This window comes from Cupressus sempervirens, chromosome 3 (genome assembly GCF_028749045.1).
Source record: "Cupressus sempervirens isolate cs-2001-9-10 chromosome 3, ASM2874904v1, whole genome shotgun sequence".
Classification (NCBI taxonomy): Eukaryota; Viridiplantae; Streptophyta; class Pinopsida; order Cupressales; family Cupressaceae; genus Cupressus; species Cupressus sempervirens.
Window position 1 is genome coordinate 263,930,531 of NC_143120.1, and position 26,453 is coordinate 263,956,983.

The 26,453-nt window shown below is 32.4% G+C and overlaps 1 protein-coding gene across 1 annotated transcript; it reads right to left on the reverse strand.

Moving 5' to 3' along the window:
• Positions 1-20,317: 20,317 nt before the first annotated feature.
• On the reverse strand, positions 20,318-25,481 carry LOC149565909 (BURP domain-containing protein 6-like). Its single transcript, XM_089819373.1, has 2 exons — positions 25,378-25,481; positions 20,318-21,646 (listed from the first exon to the last, which is right to left on the reverse strand). Exons 1-2 carry the CDS (start codon positions 25,447-25,449, stop codon positions 20,609-20,611), a joined length of 1,110 nt encoding a protein of 369 aa, XP_089675499.1. The 5' UTR covers positions 25,450-25,481; the 3' UTR covers positions 20,318-20,608.
• Between the last annotated feature and the right edge of the window lie 972 nt (positions 25,482-26,453).

Here is a 26,453-nt window from a genome sequence, read left to right on the forward strand (position 1 = left end):
TTACTTGTTGTTTGTAGATCTTCTCTAATTTCTTTGTCAATTTTGATAAATGCTTGCTTGGTCCACTCCAGTAAACATATACTCCTAGCTCTGAGCATTCCTTCCACTTTTATTCTATGTACCTATCACTAATGATTAATATATTAGAACAATTATAGCAATTAGTTTTCTTTCCTTGTTTGGTGGTGGGGTTGTCATACTACTTTTATGTGTTGGTAGCTTTGTATAATTTGAATTACCAGTCTCCCTTTTATGTGGTGGTATATAGACTTTTTTATTTTTCTCAGAAATCCTGAGTACTTTTTTTGAGTTTTCTTGTTGTTGTTTCTACCCTAGCAGAATATATATAGTTTCAAAAATTTTGGCAAGTTTATATATTGCTTGCTTACAATTTTTGTCTACTTTTGCTAGGGAAGTTACTAATTTTTCCATTCGCTTTTTTGATAATTTGGGTGCACTATTTCTTGTGATTTTTATTTTCTTCCATCATTGGCCTCTTTTTTTGTTGTGATGCATTTCTTCTCCAATTCCTATTTGAAATTACAACTTGTCACCCTTTGTTATTTTTGCATGGTTCTTTATTTAGCTTTATCATCTTGCTATCCCTGGCTTCATGTTGTTTAACTAGGGCACTAAATGTGTTCAACTTTGAATGATCTGTGTTTAATATTACAAATTTATTGCTAATCAAAATATAGGGGATTGCCTATTTTCCTTTCAACATGTCTTCTTGTTGCTTATATGTTAACTGGAAAAAAACTAAACTCTTATTAGGGAAAAAATTATTTTCAATTGATTGTTGATGTCTATGTTTTCCAGAAAAGGAGTAATTTATGAATCTGGGAAATGTTGATTTATTTTGTTGATTCACAACTTCTATAATTCTTGCCATTTTTCTGTATTTTTCCCTCCTTGTCATGAAAGAAAAATGCTACATATCATTATAAAAAATAGCATAGTCAACTTCCCTCAGGAAAAGGTATGTATTATTCCACAACAATCAGGACAAACCCTTACATTAATTCGTATAGTCAACTTTGTGAAATTGTTGAACCGATTAAATTGGTAATCACTTTAAAAAATTGGTTGTGCACAATAGAAATATACTATAGGAATTGTTTGATCCCTATGCCATTGCTACTTGAAACTTTTGATTGAATCTATAGTCCTATATTTAACAGTGAACTTTCAGTGAAGGCGATTGGATGCAAATATGTCATGATGAGCATCACTTGATCTTTTGATTGCTAGTCAAAGAGATTCAGCCTGCATTAATTCATATAGTCAATTTTGTGAAATTGTTGAACCGATTAAATTGGTAATCACTTTAAAAAATTGGTTGTTTGTAGCAAAAATATACTATAGGAATTGTTTGATCCCTATACTGCTGCCATTGGAAAGTTTTGATTGAATCTGTAGTCCTCTATTTAACATTGAACTTTCAATGAAGGCGATCAGATGCAGATATGCTATGATGAACATCACTTGATCTTTTCATTTTTAGTCCAAGAGATTCAGCCTCAATTTGTCTTTCTGATAATTTAAATAGCTTGGTAGATAAAAAATTAAAATTGTTGTAGAAAAGGTAGGTTTGGCAATCACTTTATGTCTACTTCATTGTACTCATGTTGGATAGGCTCAACAAGCACTTTGACTACTCCACTTAGATATTTAATCATTTATATATATACTACTTATTGTAAATTAGTTCTATTAATTTTTTTAAAATAAAATTATTTATAGCTCTTTATCTAGTCAAAATTTAAAGGAAGGAAAAAATTCTAGTTTCACATCTCATAAATAAGATTGAAAAAGAATAAAAGAAAATAAAAAATGATTTATATTCATATATAATGTTTAGTAGAAAAAATATGTTCTTTCATATTCTCTTAACATAAAAGTAGGTGTAATATTAATAAAGTGGGTGTATTTTATTTCTTAATGAATTTAGTCTTTAAACATGAAAAAATATGAAGGAATATGTTTATGCTCACTTTTCCCTTAATGAATACTCATGTTTAAATAAAATGAATATTTGATTTACAACAGAATCACAAAATAAATTTAAAAAATGTTCATTAAACCATTGCATTGCACATTCAGAGTTAACAATGAATTCCAACAAATTTTAAGCATAGATTTTCCAATTTTTAATTCTCTAGATCCCCAATGGAATTTGAAATGTAAAGAATCAATAGGAACACTCTACCATATTGAAAACAATAAATGTTCGAAGGAACTCTATCTTTATTAGTTTTAGGTTGAATTTAGTACACCATGATATTATCACTGTTTCCAAAGTGACTTATATACTTATTTCTCTAAAGCAAAGAAATAGTGACAAAAATAAATCACAACTTCTCTAGCAAGGAAAAGCAAAAATTAAATTGTGTATAGTGTACATTTGTATTTTCTAGATTTCATCCTATCCTTTTGTGCCTAGTCTTCAATGGGAACTAGTAGTGTTGAGGAATTCATTTATAGGGGTTTCAAATCACTAGGGTACATATTCCCCCAAGTTAAATATCATAAAATATGTATTATTTAATCACACAAATAATCAAAGACAATATGATTGAAATAAGTGAATATTTGTTACAAGATTATGTTTTTTAATACTTCAATATAAGTGTTCATTACATTCTACATTTGAGATATGTGAGCAATGCTCAAATATGTGAGGATGAGATATGATATTAAAAATGAGTACAACTGAATGTCTTGAAGTATAGTTCAACATAGGAATACATTACACAAAGATGTTACTAAGTTTGTGGATAAAAATAAGGACTTCAACATCATGAGAAGTGTTTTTTTATCAGTTATATTGTTATCTCCACTTCATACCCTTCTCATCTTTGATGTAACTTAGGAAACTATGCAAATAAAGGCATGCAACTATATGATCATTTAAATAGTATAAATATGCATAATACAATGGGTGAATGATTTGTGCACCTTGTGACAAACTAGGAGAGATGGTATGCTCTAGATGCTTATGAATATAATTTATTTGGAAGTGAGAGTATATGTGTCCAATCTATGTAGGATATCTTCAATGGAATAAGAAAAGCTAATCTCTCTCTATAATATTTAGAATTTAATAGAGGAAAACATATATTTTAAATGATTGAATCAAATAAAAAATTTAAGATCCAAATACATTGTTAAGAAATAGTGTTGGTGTAAATAAGTATTTACTATTTGCACTTTACTTAAGTTTACTTAGGTTAATGCATTATTTTATTATATTGCATTATTTTATTATTTATTTAGGTGAGACACTTAGGATTTTGTGTGCTCCCATGGGTTGTCATGTTGACAACGTAGAAATACACAACTTTAATTCAACACATGGTGTCTACAACACTAGAGTTTGCATCATTCAATGAGTTGTCATGTAGACAACACAATTATTCACACTCCCATTTTAGCAGATGTTGTCTACAACATTATTTTGTGTGCTACACCTTTGTAGGCTTATCCTCTCATCATCGCACTTACTCCTCTGCTTAATGGAGGATAACCCATATCTGGTGGACATGTGCCTAGTTGTATGACTTATCATGTTGTTGACTTCTATGCATTCTAGAAGCTTTCTAGAGGCCTTTATATATAGGCACTCCTAGTTACTTTCATATAGAATATTGAGTGAATATATCGTCATTCCAATCATACTCTCTTTGGTCTATTGTTGTGCTTGTGTTTGAGTTCCTTGGTCTTGGGTGAATTCTGCCCTAAGGCAAATTCTTACATGGTATCAGAGCTTGAGAAAATTCTCTACACATAGCTATTTGAGACCGTTCATGCTTCAACACCTCGACCCAAATCCATATAATCTATAGCAATGGGAGCATCTAGAGCCAAATCGAACCTCGCCATTGCATACAAAATTTCAATTCGGTGAAGATTGACTATAAACTCACCTATGCTGGGCTAAAGTTGATCGTGAGGCAATTTTTTTTTACAAATTGGCACCCAAAGGCATCACTTTGCGAGTTTGGGTATGGTCATTTAATCGATGTATGCATTTATTTTCAGATCTAAATTAATTTATTCTCTACATTTTTTTTTCAAATTTGTGGGTATTTTCGAAAAAAAATTTGCCTAGTCAGTCTGGCAGAGAATTTTTTTTTGCAGAACCAGGCAATGACACCCCAATCCTACAATTTGGGAGGAATATTCTTTAATTAACAGGCCTCTGAATAATCTAGCTTCAATAGTTTTTCAACGATTGTAAATCCAAATCTAGTAGCTCACAAATTAGGTGGGTATATGTAATACTGGTCAAGCTCACCAGCTAGAGGCCCACCTCACACCCACCTTTTGTTTTAAAGCCAGTAACCTTCACATTTTAAATTTTATGAAGGGCCATCGGACCACCAATGTGGGATTAAACTCACCAAATCCTGGCATTCATAGAATATTACCAACGCTTGAAAAATGAAAACTAGCAATAATAGTCTACTCATGCCACATCCTCTAGTAACCGCTACAACTCCATCTATGCCAAACATGCATCAATCCCACATAGAAGATAGGACATACGTGCTCCATCATTCATCCACATGGCCCACTCATGCCATGCGTCCCTACCAAAGTGTACAATACACTTAGTATGTATTTATAGCACTAACTCAATGTTCGTATAGTCAACAGCTAGCTGCCAACTGAGTCATCAATATAGTCAACATCTAGTCAGCTCTATACTTCTACCATGCAAGTAGATAGGACTGCCCAATCTGTACAGTCTGTACTATACGGTCATAATTTTCCATACAGCTGACATCACGTTGATGTCATCTCAGGGCTTGGGGTCATTAATGTCATCAAATTGAATGGCCTAAATTTGACGATCATTTGACCATTATCCTAGGGAAATTTTGAACTACTATGACAGTCATATGAGTGTCAAATTTAACCCTATTTTTTGCTGATGCAGCCGCTCTCCAAATTGATTTTCAATTTTGCAATTTGACTTTGGGAGGCCATATCTCAATCATCCGAACTCCAAATTAGGTACAATTATTTTTGAAATTGGGTAGAATTTCCTGAACATTTCAGTGGTGTAGCTCTTTTTAGTTTTGGTGTACGGATTGATTAGAAATTGTGTCTTTTGGTGACTGTACCTATCCAATCCTGTATTTTGCAACTTCAAACACTTCGTACAAGCTCATCTAGATGCAAAAATAGGTTCCATTTTTTTTGAAAGTGTGTTATTTTTCATTTACTTTTTAGATCTGCAATCAGATTATAGGGTTGTGTGGACAGAAGTGTCACTTTTAGAATTAGGTCCTTTTCTTCATTGTAATACTTTGATATATCTTTAGAATTGTTATATATCTAAGATACATTATAATTTTGAACTCCATAAGGAGATTGTAAAAAGAAAAAAAATAGAAGTCCACTAAGGCCAAAATTGGCAAGTGGCCATTGTAATTGCATTACATATAAAGTGCTCAAAGAATCTTTTTTTGTGGGGTGGGGTTTCTTGATTTAGTGAAAAGAGGGGGTGTTCTTTTGTTGTTTTCCTCTTTTTCTATAGTTTTCTTTCATTTTCTACATCATGGGAAATTTTAAGTTTCCAAAATTAACTCCACATAACTAGGCTACATGATCCATTAAAATGTGGTGTCATTTAATGCATAAAGGAGTTTCTCAATATGTAGATGGTACCCTTCCTAAACCAATAGGTGATTAAGTATCTGCCAGTGAAATCACTAATGGATAAGCAATGGATAGGAAAGCCCTAGGTGATATTTGTTTGGGGATTGATGACAAGATCATTTATTAGATGAATAGAAGTCTCATACATCCAAGCAAGCTTGGGATACCCTCCAAAACCTATATGGTAAAGTGTCTAAAGAGGATGTTTTCAAAATTGAGGATGAGCTTGTCTCCTTAGATCCTAAGTCATTTGATTCTATACAGGATTTTTTCATTAAGGTGAATGAACTAAGGACAAAGCTTGCTGATTATGGGAGTCCTGTTAAAGATGACAGATTGATCTATCTCATTCATAACAAGTTGCCATCAGAGTACTCCACATTTGTTTCTACTTATAACACCCCAAAGACTACATTAAGATCTACCTATCAGAAAGTGTCTTTTGATGATTATGTTGATTTTTTGGATAAAGAAGAAAAGAAGTTAAAATTAATGGGGATTCTCAATTTGCCAAAGTCAAAGGCATTGGTGGCCAATAATGAGGGTTCTCAACATTCAACTGATCAATCTTCGAATAAAGAAAAGGGCAAGAATAAGAAACGAAAGACAAACAAATCAGAGGATGTAGAAAAGACAACACCATAATCAAATCAACAAGACAAACAAGAAGGGAGACAATAATAAAGACAAGAAAAAGTGTGCTTATTGCAAGAAATTAGGTCATGAAGAACATGAATGTTATCATAAGAAGATTGATGAGTTAATGACCATAATGAAGAAACATAATGTTCCACTGCCTAATGCTTATAAAGAGAAAGGAACTTCTTTAGATTCAAAGGGCAAAGGGCAAGCACTTGTGGAAAATTGAAGTTCTTCAACAGAATGGATTCTTGACTCAAGTGCCTCATATCATATGGGTTCTTCAAAAGGAGATTTTTCTTCATTGAAGTAGTCTAAGGTACCACACATATTTGTGGGAGATGATACAAAAATGGAAGTTGAAGGGAAAGGAAATGTGGAGATGGAAAATGGAGAGTTCAAAGATGTTCTCTATGTTCCCAACCTAAGTTCTAATCTCCTCTCACTTTACCAAATCACTCACCTTGGAGATGGTCATAAAGTTGAGTTCCTTCCTAACTTAGTAAAGGTGCATAGTCTAAAAGATGACTCATTGGTTGTAGTGGAGAAATTTAATCATGACAAAAGGTTGTATTCTTTCTCGCACTTTGTGCCCAAGTCTCCTTCACAGGCCTTGTTAACACAATTCAATTCAACAACCAAATTATGGCATGAGCAATTTGGTTATCTTGCCTTCCACTATATTTAGCAACTTTTCTCAAACAACATGGTCAAAGGTCTACCTACAATCAAATTTTCTAGAGGTGAATGTTCAACATGTTTAGAGGATATGCATCTAGAGGAGAAGTTAAATAAAGGGAAGTCTTCAAGAGCACTAGTTGTTCTTCAGTTGGTTCACATGGTACTAGCAGGTCCTTTTGTAGTGTAATCAGTCAGCCAGGGTCACTACATACTTACTTTCATTGATGACTTTTCAAGGTAAACTTGGGTCTACTTTCTTCATCACAAGAATCAAGTGTTGGACAAGTTTCTAGCCTTCAAGACTCGTGTCGAATAGAAATCAAGGACAACCATCAAGGTTCTAAGGATGGACAATGAAAGTAGATATGTGAACAAAAGAATTAGAGACTTTTGCAAACTTGAGGGTATTGATCATCAAAATCCACCAGCATTTAGTTTGCACAAGATAGATGTTGCAACATTGAGGATCCAAATTCTTAAGTCTATGAAAAGTTGCATGATACAAGCCAAGTCTCTAGATCCATCACTTGAAGTTGAAGCAATCAATAGTGCCAATCACATACTTAATAGGTCTCCTCATTTCGCCTTAGATGGAAAGACTCCTTTTGAGGTATGGTGTGGTAGAAAACCAATTGTGACACACTTCAAAGTCTTCAGTTGTACTGCATGGGCAAACATATCATCTAGGGGATACAAGGCACCACCACCTAGGCCTTGTACTTTCATCGAATATGAAGATGGTGTGAAGGCATATAGACTTATGGATCCTGAGACACATCAAATTTTTGTGGAGAAGGATGTACACTTTGAGGAAAGTTCACCTAGCTTGTCCTCTAATCCTCTCCACACATCATACATTGTGGAAACTAATAGTGACATTAGTGATAGTTCTTCAACAGATTTAGTCACATGGGGTTCTATCGACAATTGTAGTGCGAGTTCACTACATTAGCACATTCCACATGCATACATCACCATAGTGATAGGTCCAACAAAGTAGGGTACACCTAATCTTCTATCTCCAGCAATAGAGGATGACTACATAGTAGATATTTCAAGTTTGTTTATGGAGTCATACACAGCAGATTTGGGGGACATCATTGATGATATACATCTTCTCTTTGGTCTATTGTTGTGCTTGTGCTTGAGTTCCTTGGCCTTGGGTGAATTCTTCCCTAAGGAAAATTCTTACAAATAGTTATTGTCCTCCAAATAACTATGGAAAAATTGACATATCCAAAAATTATAATAATCATGACTTTTTACAAAAACTATCATACGATTCAAAGGAGTACAAACACTAACATGTTTGGACATCATTTACTTAACAAAAAATGGTAACAACTCTACATAATTCACTTATTTAATAAAATAAACTAACAATGTCTAAAATAAACTGTGAATATTAAGAGTTCTTATATTCATCTAAAGGAAAAAAAGAATAGAGAAATCAATGTAAACTCAATATATTACTCATAATTTTTAATATTTAAATTAAACTATTTTTATATATAATAAATGAAAGATATGACTTCATAGTTTACTATTATTTCTTACAATAATATTAGAATTAGTTGAAAAGAGAAATTTCATTAGTCACCCTCATTTCTATGTTCTTTGAAAGAGGTTCTTGAGAGCTAGCCCTCACAATAATATATCAATGGTCACAATTCTAAAGTTGCTAATGTTGGTAATAAATAAATGTATGTTTTAGTTCTAAAAAGTAACCAAATGTGTCTTGTCACATAATCTATACAAGTATGTGTATCCTTTTTGAGTTGTTGTGGACATATTGACAAAAAAATGTGTTGATGTGGCATCATATTTGATGATGCCTAGTGAGCTACACTATAAAAAGTTGGGAGCAATTTAAAATTTCCACATAAGATATTGAGAAGTGCAAGTTGGGCTACTCAACTACAAGGTTCTCTCCTCTAATAGGATGATATGTTAATACATGTTTTGAACTAATTTTGTGGGTGTCTTTTTGAACTATTTTTTAAAGTGTGCTTCTAGACATTTTAGCCAAGTATAACTAATATATCAATATCTTTGATATCTCTTACTATAAGAAACAAGTGCTCTTGTAGAGTTGGAGCCCCTACCTTCTAAAAAAGTGAGAGTAGCAATCAAGTTGTGAATTATAAACATAGTTACATAGCTATCTCCAATTTTTCATTTTTCAATATAATAAAACAATGTTTAGATGCTTCAATTACATGTTGTTATTAGTTTGTGTTTTTCTCTATTTACATATAAAATATTGTACCAAAATGTTTAATGAGAGAAGCCACAAAATAAAATACTAAGTGTAGTCAAGCATATTTTCTAATAAGATGGTGGATTGTATCTCTGCCTTCTTGTTGAGAGATGCTAAGTTATGGTTAAGGAGTAAGCAGAAATTTCTCTTTTAATGATCTTTAATCCGTAGAGAGATTCTAACCATTTTTTCTCCATCTTTTAAAGATGATGTTCATTGACATATGATGCATTTATTTATTTGTGTAATTTTCTATATCTGGAAATGAAGAACTGTGAACCATTGAAAACAACTTGTAGTATGATGTTTGACCCTAAAATCAGGTAGAATAAAAGGTGCAAATCAGGATTCCTTATCTTGGGCTACGAAATTCATATAGATTTCTTGAAGGCAAGAAAATGAGAACTGTGACTTCAAAATCACAAGAAAAATAAGTCTAAATTTCACCCCAATAGTACCAATAATAATTATGAAAGGTTGCTCAAGGTAATGTCTTTGATGAGGCCACAACCCAGGACAAAATGAACACAACAAAAAAATAGAATTTTATTATCAGAAATGATATTCTATTACATTGATTACAACAAAATTAGACTCCACTACATGCTCTATGGGCTTACAATATTATCAATTTTAGGAGAAAAATCCTTCTCACAGTACCTTCTTGCAAACTTTACCTAAAGTAACTTTATATTGCAAGAATTGACCTTAAGTAACCCAAACTAGGTTTAGAGTTAGGAATATACTTTAGATTAAGGAATTTGGCATCCACCACCAAAATAGAAGGTTCTAGAAGACATGTGAGAAGTCAGTGCAAAATTAGAAGATTCTAGAAATGGTAGTCTAGCTTCTGGGAGGTGTAACTTTTGATTTGAGACTTTGATTGATGAACTACTTACATTTCCAAAAATCTCTATATGGACATGAGTTTTATTTTATGATCCCTCATTTTTTGGGCCCATACGAGGCCATTTAGTACCCCAAATTTGACTTTGATGTATATTTAAGAGGTCTCCAAGCAACTTAAAACTACAATAACTTTCAAACCATGAAACCTTTTGACCTAATTCTTTTTCTAGATTGCTTCAACTTAAAATTACAACCATCCCTCCAACTTACACCCTCCAACTAATCATAATTATGGATTTATTACAAAATAACTCATTTTTTGCATTAGCATGTGTCGAGGTGGTCTAAAACACTAACCCAAAAAAGTAATAACAGAGATATGAGAGTTGGAATCTTTAATTGGCCCAAATGGGTATTCATAAATACAAACACATTAAACATAAACTAAAAATAATCATATTTTTGGGTGATACAGGATTGCCCTTACACTATCGGATGCTCCTGCATCACACACCTAGGGTACATTGAGAAATGACCCTATTACTTTATAAATGGTTGAGGAAAACCCAAGCAGGAAAGCTCCACCTTGGATAACTAGGTTGAATCCTCAATTGGTCATCTCTTCCACTTCACTACCTGCTCCTCATATTGCATGTTCCTAGTACTTCTTCCTACGCGGCTATGTAGGATTTCTTCAATATGTTAAAAATTTTGAAAACAAATATATAAACCAAAATATAATGAAAGAGTTTGATCAAACAATAGGAAATTAAATTGACATAATAATTATATGAGACCAATTTCTAACCTAAATGCTCAGAGGCATAATAGCATTGATATCTCCTATGTATTATATGATATATTTGATATATAACTAAGATATTAAATACAAAGAGCTAGCCTATTTATATAGGCATGAGTTGGGAGGAAACTTAAACAAGATTGAGACAAGTGTCTCAACTTGGAGAAAGTAGAGTCCTGATGAACTCAACCTCCTACAATCTAGAAGGATGGTGTCCAAATTGGACTAAATTACATCTTAAGAATAATTGAGTCAAAAGGATGACTCAACAATATCCTCCTATTAATAATATTCAAAATAAAAAAATTCCTCCTAATTGATGAGTTCACCTAAGTAAACTTAATAGAAGAGTGAAATAGAAAAGAACCATTTACTCTAGAACACCCCCTCTTAAGTGCAATTTGGGAGTACTTAAATGTAATATATAGCTAATGGGTGGACTGGAAAGTAAGCCATGTTAGGTACCCATGTACAACTAAAAACATGCAATCTCTCAGAAAAAAGAGAGAAAGAGGGAATACCATATGTGAAAAACCCTCCCCACAAAAAGAGAGAACTGAAAAAAAAAGATTCATGAATGGAAGGTATAATCAAGACCCCCTCATTATGACATACATCATGCATATACTATAAATAAGTATCAGAAGAAGAGAGACATGATAGCCCTTATTCAATGTAGAATGTTGGGTAGTGGTAGATGCTTTAGGTTTAAAGTAGAAACTGTACCATGACTAAATAAGAACATTCCTCCCCTTAGGAAGAAAGAAAACCAAATGTGCATCAATTAAGCCTCCCTATTATGAAGGAGGAATCCTTTAGAAAGTATGGAATCCATGTAATGTTCTCCGATGTCCCCATGTCAAGGCTGAAAGAAGATGTCACGAACCAATCAAGGTCAAGCCCAATAGAAGAAGGTGACAAACAAGGAGCCAATGATAACTAATCCATGTGATAATGTGTACTTGGGCACTCTACCAAAAATGACAAATCAAGATCAACTGAGGATGAATTTAGAACATGTTGTAAAGAATCAAGAGTCTTCTCTAAAGATAAAGTGATATCCTCCAATTGGTGTTCTGATTCACATGAAGATAAAGTAATCTCTTCCAATTGTTGTACTAATTCATGTGAACCCATGGTTGTATGAACGCAAACATAATAAGGAATACCAGTAGATAAAATATCGATAGAAGGAGAAGGAATAATGACTCAACAACTTGATCACATGTGAGAATACACAAGTTCAAGTAGCCAAAGTTCTCAATATGTGAATCGACACTAGAAATGTGATCAGAATATGTTGAAGAATCACTATCATCATCAAGAGAAAAGTCTTCAAAGTAGTATATCCAAGATCCATCATCAACCACTCTTGTAGAAATGATCTCTCTACTCTGTAAGTCTCTGATAATAACTGATTCAAGAGTGATTTCCACAGTTTTCTTTGTTAGTTCATTAATAAGTAGATAAATGGAAAAGAGATTATGAGTTAGGTGGGCAACACACAAGATATCTTTGAAGGTTCCCTCCCCCTTATCAATTCTTCCCCCTTATCAATTCTTCCTTTCCAAATAAAATTCATTTAAGTATGATTTCCCATCAAGATAGGTGTTGCATTACAAGGCTAAAATGAAGAATAAAAAGACTGTGAAGATGCCATATGATGAGAAGTTCCTAAATCTAGAAATCATCTCCTTGAATCATGACATGAAGTAGAAATTAAGGCTTGTACTTTTCCCTTGTTATCTTTTCCTTTAGAAATATTGGAACGAGAAGAAGAGAATGAAGTAGTCATTCTTGATGGTAGATACATTTGATTATTCTTAAGAATATTCTTGAGTTCATCAATGTCCTTGTAGAAATGATATTCTTTATGTCCATTCTTTTTGCAATATGCATGAATAGACTTTTCCTTTTCAAATGATTCCTTATATGAGGAAGAAGATTGAAAGAAATTTAGTGATGTGTTCTCTTTATTCTTTTATTTTCATCCTAGACTGCCTGCTTCTTTTTGTACCTTATGCTCATTAGAAATTAATACTTGTGACTTGGATGTCTTGATGATACCCATTTGAATTAGCTATACTTCCTCTTAGATTAGAAGATTCAAAAATGCATCAAAAGTAGGATCAACATATAAAGATCCCATAGAAAACTAATTGGTATGAAATGTAAAAAAATACAGAATATTTAGGACCAAGCTTGGGTAACATGTTGAGAATCAATTGTATATCTTCCGTAATTATCTTGCAATCCTTCATCTATGCTCTTAATTGTTTAATCTTGCAGATGTAGTCTTGGATGTTGTTGAAACTTTTTAAATCAAGATTCATCAAATCATTATCAATTTGGTAACCCTTAATCTTGTCAGTTTTACCAAACAAAGTTTCAAGAGCATCACAAGCCTTTTTAGGTGTATTAAATGATACCAAATGAAATTGTAAATCAAAAGAGACTAACAAAAATTGTAGCCAAGATCTTTCTTATTATTGATCTTCCATGCTTGATGATCATTAGCATCAATAGTGTAGTAATAGTTTCAGGGTAAGTGCAAGAAGTTGGGTCTCTTTTTTGGGCAAAGAGTGGAAGTATTTTTCCTATTTTTGAAATTTCTTGTCAATTGATGTCAAAATTTGAGGCATTTAGAGATCAAGATTATAAAAAATCTTCATGAATAAAGATTGTAGTTCTCATAATCTACTTATTGAATATGTAATTTGTTTGTGTACCCATATGATTTTTTTTTTTGATATGGATATTTAAAAAATCTCTTTTTCAAAATGCCCATTTCAGGACCATACCACACTCGTGTATGGACACCATAATTTGACACAAAGAAATGAATTCTATTAAATCCTTTTAAAGGAAATTAGTTAACACACCAAAGATTGATGAAAATATGTTTTCTTAGTTTTTAATTGAATAATTCTTTTATTAATTTTTAATTGGCTATAAATGTAAATTTTAAAACCATAATTTGACCAAAATTTTATTTTTTTCAAAACTTATTTTTTAAACTTCAAAAGAATTGTATGTAGATTGATGACATATAAATAAAATTAAGAAAAAATATAAAATAAAAAAATTTATTAAAGTTTTAGTGAACCTCACCATTTTACTATAATGCAAAAAAATAATGCAAAAAAGTAAATGCAATCATAACACTATAAAATTTATATTTATGAAATTAGGACAAAGAAAACTCTAATGGATTTTTGTTTCATAAAAAAAATTGATCGGAAAAACCCTCTAAAAATTTTGGCAAGGCCTAAATTTGTCAGTTCAATGCCTTAGCGAAATCTTGAGAGGTCAAGGCATAGGCTTGGCCTCACCAAGCCTATCCCAAACCAATGTCCAAGGTGGGAGAAAAAATTTCACCCCACGTTGTAAGAAATGAGCACCATTTTTTGAAATTCAAAAAATCGATGCCTGTTTTGAAAAAGTAATTTCAATGTTTAAACTACATTTTAAATCCCAAAAAAAAATTAAAAATTTATTTTTTTAAAACCTGTTTAATAAAAATAAAAATCCGGTACACAATTTCTGTTTTTAAAAAATGGGTGCCCAATTTCTAAAAAATGGGTACTCAAATATATTTTTCAAAAGGGTGCCCATTTTTTAAAAAATTCAAATTTTTTATTTTTTCAAAATCGAGCACCCGTTTTTTGAAAATAAAAAAATGGAAACCCATTTCTAGAAGAGCATGATATCAATTCGTAGAATTGAGGCTAATCTTTGTGCACTTTCCTTTCATTTACATATCTTGTGCAACCTTTTTTTGTTACATAATTTCATACTGAATTTTTCCATGATTCATAATTATATGGAGTTAGGAGTTCAATTTTTTATTTTCCAATTTGTATTATAAGAAAGAACTAATGAAACCAAAACAACACAAGAACACCCTCCCAAATTTACTAAATCAGAAATCACCCACCTACCCCCCACCTGAAGATGCAATGATTTGGCACTTTATAATTTAATTTTTGTACAATTGCCACTTGCCAAAATGGACCAAAGTGGGCTTCTAATTTTTATGATTACAACTTCAAATATGAAGCAATAGGAGACTCATATAATTAGGATACTATATCACTCAAGGATCTAATAGAGTACAATTGTCAAATTAGACCAATTTTGACCAAATTCTTAAAGTACTATGTCTACCCATAATATATCACAATTGATACCAGACCTGTAAAGTAGACAAAATCATGCACTTCAAAAAAAATAGCACATGAGAAAGTGTCAATATGAGCTCAAACGATGCTTCAAAAGTTGCAAAATTCAAGAGTGTACAAGGAGTGTCATCAAGAATTGTAAGAAGACCCTACAAGAGGTGGGCCCCACATGAAGGTGGGCATTGTTAGAGGTGGACCCCACTTAATATGGGCTAGTTGAATGTGGGTTTTACTTGGTGTGGGCTATGTTAGAGGAAAACTTTGTTTGGTGTGGGCCCTACTTGGTATGGGCCCCACTAGAAGTGGGACCCATTGGAGGTGGACCCTATTTGATGTGGATCTCACTTGATGTAGGACACCGCAGGTAGGTGGCCCCATGAGAAGGTGAGCCCCACTAACAAATAAAATCTTTATTTGCACATTATCCTCAAGATTTAAATACTTCAAAGTGTTGCAATCACTAGATTAGAAAAAGAAATATATGCAAAAGAGATTAATGAGTTTTCATAAATCCTTTTTGGTTCTCTACTTCATATATATTAATGTAAGAGAAGAAAATATGAGATTTTTCAAGAGCACTAAAAATAATCTAATCTTTCAATAACTACTATGATATCATGTTAGAATTTGTGAAAACAAATATATAAACCAAAATCTAATGAAAGAGTTAGGTTAGATAATAGGAAATGAAATTGACATAATGATTGTATGAGAATAATTTCTAATGTAAATTCTTAGAGGCATAATAACATCAATATTTCTTAATGTATTAGATGATATATTTGATATATATCTGAGATATGAAATACAAAGAAACAAAGTTGTATTTCACTATCTAGTGTTGAGGTTGAATATGGTATACTACAATCAATTGTTTAAATATTGTATAGATTAAGAAACTTTTAGAAGGTATTTAAGAATAGGTAACTGAGTCAATTACTATTTATTGTGATAAAACTAGTGCAATAAATATTTCAAAAAAATTTGTCATGCATGCAAAATTTAAGAACATCGCAATCAAGTATCATTATTTGAGGGAAGAAGTATAAGACAAAAAGTGAGACTTGAATATGTAAAGTCCAAAGAGAAAATTGGTGACCTATTTACTAAGTCATTACCTAAGCATAATTTTGAGTATCTATGAGATAAACTGGGGTTCTTGCCCCTACCCAAAATTCACTAGGTGAAGTTGCATGTTGCATCAATTAATGGATGAATTATAATATCTATGTGGAGTTGATGCAAAATTCACACTTTAGGAATATTTTTTATGTTGTGAAGATCACTTTGATAAAATTGGTGAAATTTGCACAGTCAAGGTACAATGATAACTATAGTTTTATATTAAAAAATTTAATGAAATTTGACATTGTTGTCAAAGTGGAAGAGAAATAGTAAAAGTTATGAGGAGAACCAGTAAAGGAGAAGATTACTCAAGGTGAAAAGAAGGAGATTTGAAGTATTACAAAAAAAAAAGAGAAAAAGTAAAGAAGAATATCAGAGTTGTTGATTACAAAGGAGTAGAAGTTTATTAAATGAAGAGGTATATAAAAAATGGGTAGAGAATTTGGTAAGGAGAAACACTATCCAAAGGGGGAGAAATAGTGAAGCTAAACAAAAGATCATATCCAATAAAAACTTTTTATGAAGATTGTTGCTGCTATAAGTACATGCCAGCTTCTAGAGAATATGCTAATGTAGTTAGAAGAGCTAAAAAGTTGTAATTTTGACAATGCATACATCTTATTATCTTATGTATTGTTTTCTAATGTAAAATATTATGTTATGTGTTGCCACCAATGCCAAAGGGGGAGATTGTTAGCCCCAACTAGTAATGTAATTGGTAATGCTATGAATATATGTTGTTATTGATGCCAATGTCTTAGTTGGCTGAACATTATGCTAACTCAATAGAGTGCCATATCATTGTGATTGATGAAGAGGACTTGGAGAAAGTATCTTTAAGAGAGGATTGATAAGTGTGATATACAATGAGTACTTGAAGGAGTTGGACGATTAGAATATAATGTTGGTTTGATTATTTAATAATTATATAATATTGTTCTATATTGAGCTATGCAAGCTTAACTGGGTGACAAGGGTAAACAAGGAAGATTGTATTCACCTAGTGTCTATAGTTTTTATTGCACAAATGACAAAATAAGAGGGAAATAAAACATTTCCCTAGTGAGTCTACTAGTTTCTGACTACTATATTACTGGAGTGAAATGTCATGTTCACTGAGTAACAACTAGAAGAAAAAATTGAAGGAAATAGAATCTAATGCCAAATTTTGATGGAACTATGGAGTGTTCAAGATGGTTAAGGATGCGAGTCAAATTTTGTAATCAACAACTACAAAAACTTAAGAAGGATCTGATGATGGAGACTAAAGAAAGATAAGGATGAGCATAAAGTTATATGAAAATTTATATTTTCTATTTGTTTAAGCACATTGAATATGAGATCGATAATTGTTATTAACTGGAAATGGATAGAAGAATTTAGAAATACAAGAATGAATATTCAAGGAGGAGATGAGATGGTTTTAGGTTGCTAGTTTTGATTGTGCAAACTATTGAAGGAGATGAAGATGAAAGAATATTGTTGAATCAAGTGAATTGAGAAAAGTTAAGGAAGAAAAAATAATTGAAGGAGTGAATAAGTCAGTCAAGAGAATATAGAAGGAAGATAAAGAAATGGAGATTAGAAAAAGACAATAGAAATACGACATGAACAAGAAAGATAGTGCTATACTGAAATGTACCATTTTTAAACTATTACTTTCTAATCATTGTAGTAGAAAATATTGTATGCTGAGTGAACCTAACAAGTTTATGAAATCCTAGATATAGTAACATTGATTAGTGATGCTTGTTAGTCCTTTAGAAACCCACTCTTTAGACAAGATCAAGGTGTGATAAGGTTTAGATGATCTTTTGGTTAAATCCCCTAACACCATCACATTAATAATGTGTTGTAACCTTTAACAAGGTTGGCTTCTAACATAGCTTCCTTAGAATAGTGAAGTTTTTTGGTTTCCAGTTGTAAGCAGTTTTCCCCTTTCCATGGTTTCCACATTAAAATATTGGTGTCAAATGTGTTGATATTGTTATGTTGCAACTTATTTTTTATGTTATTTTCCTTTTACTATAGCTTGATAACAACTAAGTTTATGGCATCTAATAAGTATTTTTTATTAATTTTAGTTAGTTAACATGCAACAGAGAATGAACAATTAGAGTAAAGTGATTAAATGTGTTAATTATAATGTTGAATGAATATGTCAAGTGAAATTTTATAAATATTGTTTAGTAGTGAATTTGTTTAAAAGAACTATGGTTAACTAATTCACCTCCCTTCCCCTTCCCCTCCCGTTTGCCCTACCACTATCTTTTATCAAACTTTAGTGATATTTAAAATAAAATTAAGGATATTTTCATAATCTCCTTCGATCAATCTCTTGTTTGTGTTTCATTTTGAAGTCAACTTAAGACCCTAAAGGAGACCCATCATTTTAACTAAATGATTTTTCTAAATACCAAGGGGAATATAAATAGCTTTTAGAATATTCTCTTTCTCGTCTCTAAGGATTATCCCACAACTCATTTTCCTAGGATTTTCCTTAGTTGCAACATTAAAATTCATTTTAATCTGATCCTAGGGATGGATATATTTTCCCTCTTTTCTTTGTTAATGGCCTTGATTGCAACCCTTTGACCAATATCTCCTCCCACTTTGAAATCTAGCTTATTGTTAACCATACTCTTGTAGTTCTTCTTAATATTCATGTTAATTCTTTCATCTAGAATAGATTGAGCTAAATAGGAATCCCTAAGAAATCTATTACTTATTTCCTTCTAGAGGTTCCAAATGACATGGGTGGAAACCAATATCCACATGTTTTTCTCAATATTATCCTAGCTCACACTATATATACATTGACCATAGATCTTTTAGTTATTCTAGCATAATCTCATAAAGGTTCCATTTCTAAAAGATGGGCATTCATTTTTTTGGAGTAAAAGAACAAGAAAGTAAGATGTGATGCATTGACTCAGAGTCTGCTTCAAATAAAAAAAACACTAGTTAGGTAATATAATACCTATTTTGCTTGAATTCTCTAATCTCAAGATCATGTTTTGAAGGGCCAACCAAGGAAAGATGTTAATTATTTGGATATAAAACTTATAAAGCATTCATGCCCATAATGTAGGGAAAGATTAATTTGGTGAGAAGGGATTCAACTAATGAAGACACAGAGTACTCTTGAGATATCCCCATTTACTTTCGCAAGAAAACTTGAGCAATTATGTCATATTTGATATATATTTGATTAAGTGAAAATAAGTATTCAACTGGTCTAAAATGTAGGAAATAAATATGAAAACCTAGAAGTTAGGTATAGAAGAAGAAGGCCTCTCTACATCAAGCAACAACAAAACACAAACAAAATCTAAATAGAAAAATCCTTTACATAGTCTTAAGGTAGATAGGATTCTTAAGTGTTATGATTTTGGATGCTCTTCTCTTGAATCAATCACTCTTTAATACAAATGGAAACTATTCCTCTTTGAGATAACACATGGAGTTAAAGATGAGTTGAGGTATATGAGTTTGAAATTTGAATTTTTATTTTAAAGAAAATAAGAATAAATGTGTTATGATTTTGGATGCTCTTCTCTTGAATCAATCACTCTTGATTACAAATGGAAACTATTCCTCTTTGAGATAACACATAGAGTTAAAGACGAGTTGAGGTATATGAGTTTGAAATTTGAATTTTTATTTTAAAGAAAATAAGAATAAATCTTATAATTAAACTTATTTGAATTTTAATTCATGTTATAATTTTAAATTATATAGAAAAATATATAAATTAAAGAGTAAAATTCATTTTTCTTAAATACTGAAACAACTCAAAATTCCACAAAGATGTCCCTCTTGAGATTTGTATTAAGGACTCTACAAGAGAACTCTTTGCTTAAACCAACTAAGCTAAACCCCTTAGATAGTAAAATCCCTTCTTACAAAAATAAATAAATAAAATAAAGTTAGACTCTTGAAAAATATATCATTTATAATAATGATATATAATTTTGACCTTTCCACATTTGTAAACACTATTAATAAGACATTGATAACAATATTTTAATTCTAAGATAACTATAGGTGACCTACATATGTACAGCTTTCAATTAAATGAAAAAGTCCAAGCAACCAAGAAGAGAATAATGATGAGCAAATTATAAATATTATTAACATATGTTGAAGCCATTCTCATCCATCTGTTATCATCCGATAAGAAGGATTTCCAAGCTCCTATTTGAAAACAGTAGACATTATTGAAATAAGTGAGAGCCTCTTGTGATCTTATATTATAGGATATCAAACTTCTATTTGAGAGTAAAGCAGCAGATATTATTAACATATAAGTTGAAGCTGATTCTTCCTTGCTCGTTTGATCCGATATCAAGGATTTCCCAGGCTCCTTTATTCAAATAGGATACTATTATTATTACTTGATATTCAAACCTTCTCGATAAAAAGAAGAGTATCGCTGGACACCCAGTGGCAAAATTCACCCTCTCCTGGTTTTAGTTTGAGGTCAAGCAGGGCCTTGCTTTCAGCGGGATAAGGTTTAGTATCCATGTGACATTCAGCGACCACACTCTGCTCAATTCCAGTTTTCTCATCCTTCAATGCTACCAAATACATATTTGTACTCTTCACATAATGACAGTAATAAACTTTAAAAGGAAACAGCATAGAGTGACAAGCCACATGTTTGATTGTGGAGGGAGCCAGGAGTTTTGCGCCCTTTATTGTAACCACACGTTCGGAAAGTTTTTTGGTTGAGACAATGCCCTCCACTAGTTCAACGTTGTTCTTATGGTGAGACCCACTAATGACACTGGACAGAAACTCTGCCATTAACTCTATAGAAATAACACATCTTTTGGTCTCTATACTTGAAGGAGGTGCTTCACATACCTCAAGAGTTGAAGCCATTTCTTTTATTAGAAGCTCTGATCCAGTGGATGGAATGTGAAAGGCTTCAACTAACTGCAGCACTTCTTGGCTTTGGAAGGGAATGTTCTGGGCAATTTTATGTGGCAGGAAGGAGACATTCTCACTAATAGGGTCCTCATGAAAATCAGGAAATAACAGCTTTTCTCCAATTGTAATAATTTCTTTTACTCGGAAGAAATTACTGTGAAGTTGCTTGGCCTCCAGGTCGTTTGGCATTACCGCTCCTCTGCAGTCAGTCAGAAAACCATCTTGTACAAGGTCTAGTAGCTTTCTTTTCCTGTATGGTTTTGAACATAAAAGCCCTGGATCCAACTTTGATATCTGTGATTTTTCACATAAAAGCCCTGCTCTTCTACAAAAACTATGATCATCCGCAATAGCCTGCAGGCCTTTTGCTGCGGCCTTATCTCCAAGCAACAAAGTTTCTTCACGGTTTAAGGGAGACATCAAGCGAGCCAGTTCAGCGGGCATGCTTGGTCCATGGAGTTCATCCTCCCATACATACAATGCTGACTCATCAGCACGGTTAACTACCTGCCATTAAAATCAAAAACTACATAAAACATCATCTGATGATGATCTTTGATGTAAACAGGAATTAAAAAAATTATTATGTCATGATAGATTTTAGAATTTGAAGGCAAAAATATATACAAACCTTTATTCCCAAATTTCTATCTATTTTGTTAATGACCGAAATTTATTAATCAAGACATTTAAATAGAATGCAGGGATCCCCATAAATCCACAATTCTAGGATAACATGAACCTACCGAAAAACATGAAAGAATCATGAATATTAGCCTATATCAAATTCTGAATTCGATATAAGAATGGAATAACTTAGTTAGGAGAAAAAATAATGAATCTAAAACATTTCATGCTTTAGGAATGTGTGAAGTTCACACAATTAAAAAATTTGTAAAATCATTCGATATTGAAGGACTATATTAACAAAAGCAATGGAATTGGTGTACTTTGAAAAAATCATTAATTTGTGAGAGAAAATAATTTGAATGTCAAAAATTCTCAAAATTCTTATTAATGTTGAGAAGTGAAGGCCAACAGACATAATATTTCTTTCCCTCCAATTTTGACTCTTCATTTTCGAAGACTCTTCATTATGTAATAATATTGGAGCCTATATATTTGTTGCTCTTGTTCATTTGTAAATTATCTAATACTATGAAGTCTAGATGTAGCCACTATTGTTTGTAAACCAGGATAAATCTAGTGTTGTGTATTTTATGTATATTTTTTATGTCTACTATAATTCTTTCACATTTAAGTCCTTTCAATTAGTATCAAAGCACAAGATGTGTAGACTGGAAATCAGTTTTGAATTTCCAGAAAGATGAAGGATGTGAAACTGGAGAAATTTGCAAGCAAGAACTTATTAGTTGCAATCGAAGGAAAGTCTAAGAAACTAGCTACAATGTCGAATGAAGATTGGAAAAAGACTCATGAGAGGGTGATGGCATCAATTTTTCTCTCACTATCACAAAATTTCTTGTTAAATGTCTCAAATGAAAAGACAACGAAAGAAGTTTGGGACAAACTTCAAAGTATGTATAAAACGACGTCAGCTGCAAACAAAATCTTCATCATAAAGAAGCTCTACAAAGTGAAAATGAAGGAAGGACTATGATGTCAAATCATATAAATGATCTAAACACTCGACTATGTCAAGCCACCTTGGTTGGTATGACTCAAGATGACGAAGCCAAAGCCATCATCTTGTTATATTCCTTACTTGATAGTTGGGATCCTGTAGTTATAGTAGTAAGCACTTCAAACTCCACAAAGGCAAAGCTAACCTATGATGAAGTTATTTCCACCTTACTAAGTGAAGACATGAGAATAAGTAACAAAGAGTCCTCATTCGGTGATGCTCTCACCATGGTCAGCACCGAGCGAAGGGGAAGAAGCCATGATAGAGGTAATAACTATTACAAACAAAAGAAGTCTAGATCAACCAATCAATCAAGGTCAAGAGGTAGGAATGGAAAGTTTTGGTTGTGTGGTAAGGCTAGCCACACAAAGAGAAATTGTCGGGCTTACAAGAAAGCACAAGAAAAAGTGAGAAATATTGAAACAAATTTGTGATGAAAGACTTAGGGGCAGTTAAGAAGTTTCTTGGCATGATGATTACAAGGGATAGGAAAAAGAGAAAAATCACTTTGTCTCAACAACAATACATTGACAAAGTTGTTGAGAGATTTGGCATGGCTAATGCAAAAGTTGCTCCTATTCCACTTGCTGCACATTTCCAGTTAAGTTCAAAATTATGCCCAAGAACACAAGAAGAAAAAGAATTCACTGAGAAAAATTATTATAAATTAACAGGTGGTAGCACTATGTATGCCATGGTTTCTACATGCCCTGACATTTCTCATGCAGTGGGAGTTGTGAGCAGGTTTATGAGAAATCTCGATAAAGCTCATTGGGAAGCTGTCAAATGGATACTAAGGTATCTAAAAGGCACTTTAGATTATGCCTTATGTTTTGGAGGAAGCAAGGTTCAACTGCAAGGTTACATGGATTTTGATCTTGCCGGAGGCTTGAACAAACAAGGGTCTACCACTGGTTATACCTTCATGTTTGTTGGAGCTGCAATCAATTGGGCTTCATGGTTGCAACATTGCATTGTTCTTTCTGAGGCTAAATACTTAGCTCTATCCAAAGGTGCAAGGGAAATGATTTGGCTTCAGAGGTCACTTAGTGACTTGAAAGTTTATCAAAGTGAATATAATATGTTTTGTGACAGTCGCAGCGTGATCTTAATGGCACACAATCGGTCATCACAATGTTGCTCCAAGCACGTTGACACACATGCTCACTTTGTTTGTCATGCAGTCAAAGAGGGAAAGTTGAAAGTTGTCAAGATTGACACCAAGATCAATTGGGTTGATATATTCATGAAGGTTGTTGCCTAAGAGAAATTCAAATGTGCTAGAACTTCTGTTGGGCTTGTGAAGAAAAGATAAATCATATTTTGAGCAGGGTATTGGGTGATCAGTTGCAGCATTAGTTGTCCTTCAGGTGGGAGTTTGTTGAGAAGTGAAGGCCAATAGACATAATATTTCTTTCCCTCCAATTGTAACTCTTCATTTTTTAAGACTCTTCATTATGTAATAATATTGGAGCCTATATATTTGCTTCCCGTACTCATTTGTAAATTATCTTTTATAAATTATTTTAATACTCTACATTCTAGACGTAGCCACTATTGTAGTGAACTAGGATATATCTGGTGCTATGTATTTTATGTATTCATTTTATGTCTGCTATAATTCTTTCGCATTTAAATCCTTTCAATTAATCAATACATCAATACTAGAATAGCTAAAATTATAAAACCTATCTCACACAAACATTCTTCCAGTCCAATTCACAAACTTCTCACATAGAAACAAGAAGGAACTAGCTTTCATTTGATTAATAGTCTTGATTACAAGCTATCCATCCTCTCGGAGCTTCACATAGCCAGATCAACAAAAGAATCTAGATACTAAGAACTCCTCTTAGAATTCCTATAATTCAAAGAGAAGCTAAAATCATAAAATCTTTCCCACAAACACAATGCCTCCAGGGCAATTCAAATTGCAAAGCAACAAGAAGGCACTAGCTTCCGCTTGAAATGTAATCTTAATCTTGAACATTGCATCCTCTAAATGTCTGAGTCAGAATATATAATTAGGGAATCCGAATCTTTTTTCCATTCTCAGTAGATATGAACAAAAGATATACAAATTCAGAAAACCAATGTTCAGCAATGAAGAACTCTCCAAATTATGAAATCATTTTCACAAATAACACAATTTTACAGTTCACAAGCACTTTTGAAAAGTATCAAATAGCACTAACTTTCATTTGATTATTAACTCTAATCCCAAACATTCCATACTCTTAGAGCATGTAAAGTTCATATTACTAGAATATCATCAACTTCATTTAATTCTCAAAGATATGAACAAAAGAAACAAAATTTACATACTAAACTAAATTAATTATAATTCTTTGCAGCCGTGAATATTAAAATTTCAAAACAAAAATATAGAATTGTTTTATTATAAATGAAACTTAAATTTTACGATCCATCTTGCATACAACATTCTTTCAATCCACTTTACGAATATATTTTTGCAAAATTGACAAAAGGACGTTAGCTCCCCATTTGATTATTTTTACCAACTTCAATAACTACTGAACAACAATACAAAACCAGAGCTTTCAAATATCAGAAACAAATGTCATATACATACCAGAAGAACATCTATCATCAGACAGAATATGCTTCCACGTAGACCAAGCTTGAGAATGGTAATGCCAGCCATAGTAAGAAGAAGCAAAACACAACGAATAATATAAATTGGGCATAAGTAAATGACTCTATAAATAGACGGTCTTCATTGCACTATTGTCGTCGGCTCATGCTTATCATGCTAATACCAAGATCAAACTTTTTTATCTTATCTTCATTGCATTATTGGAGACAAGCATCACTATGCTTTTGTCTGAGCATGGTTGGTAGGATGGGTCACCACCTGTGGCTTTAGGAAAGCAAACCTAAATGCTAATCCTTTAAAGAATAATTCATAATCAGATATTCACCATTATATTATTAACAAATGGCTGAAAATAGTAGTTTCAAGCATCGTCGATTGTTATCAAGATTGCACTCACACAACTCAGAAACTACTCAAGGTACAGTGAGTAAAGGTGAAATTATTGAAATTAGGTCACGGGTGACAATTTAGAGTCAATTGCTGGGGACAATGCATGCCAGGAGTGGTACGGATTTCATATGCATCCACATTTTCAATAGGTCACGGGTGAAATTACTGAAATTAGGTCACGGGTGACAATTTAGAGTCAATTGCTGGGGACGATGCGTGCGAGGAGTGGTACGGATTTCATATGCATCCACATTTTCAATAGCTGAAATGTCAAGTCACAATATCGACAAGAATTAAAAAAATTCTTTTAAAATTGTTTTAAAATTGTTGATAGGAACGAATGCCAATTTGTGCCCGTGGTTTTCGACTGTGGTCCCTTTGTGGCGGAAGCGGTTTTGGGCTGCGGTCAGAAACGGTGCTTTTAAAGTTTCGCCGCCTTAGTATATCAAATAAATTGTGATGAAAATATCGAAGAGTATTTAAAGCGATGGTGACATTTTTTTAAATTAAAGTTGGAGAATATTATTTTTCTCATTGCTTATTTTCTATGAGAACCAATAGGATTGTAAATAATTTGTATTATTAAATTTTAATAAATATATAAAAATTATCAAACTATATCATATGCAAATATGTTTAAAAATCTTGAAATTTGATTGGAC

Bases quoted from the DNA above. Each gene is read 5' to 3' on its own strand.
- LOC149565909 (XM_089819373.1), bottom strand. From the start codon at position 25,449: ATGGCTGGCATTACCATTCTCAAGCTTGGTCTACGTGGAAGCATATTC. The intron at 21,647-25,377 runs GTATGTATATGA...TTTTAATGGCAG, and splicing joins TGATGATAGATGTTCTTCTG to GTAGTTAACCGTGCTGATGA.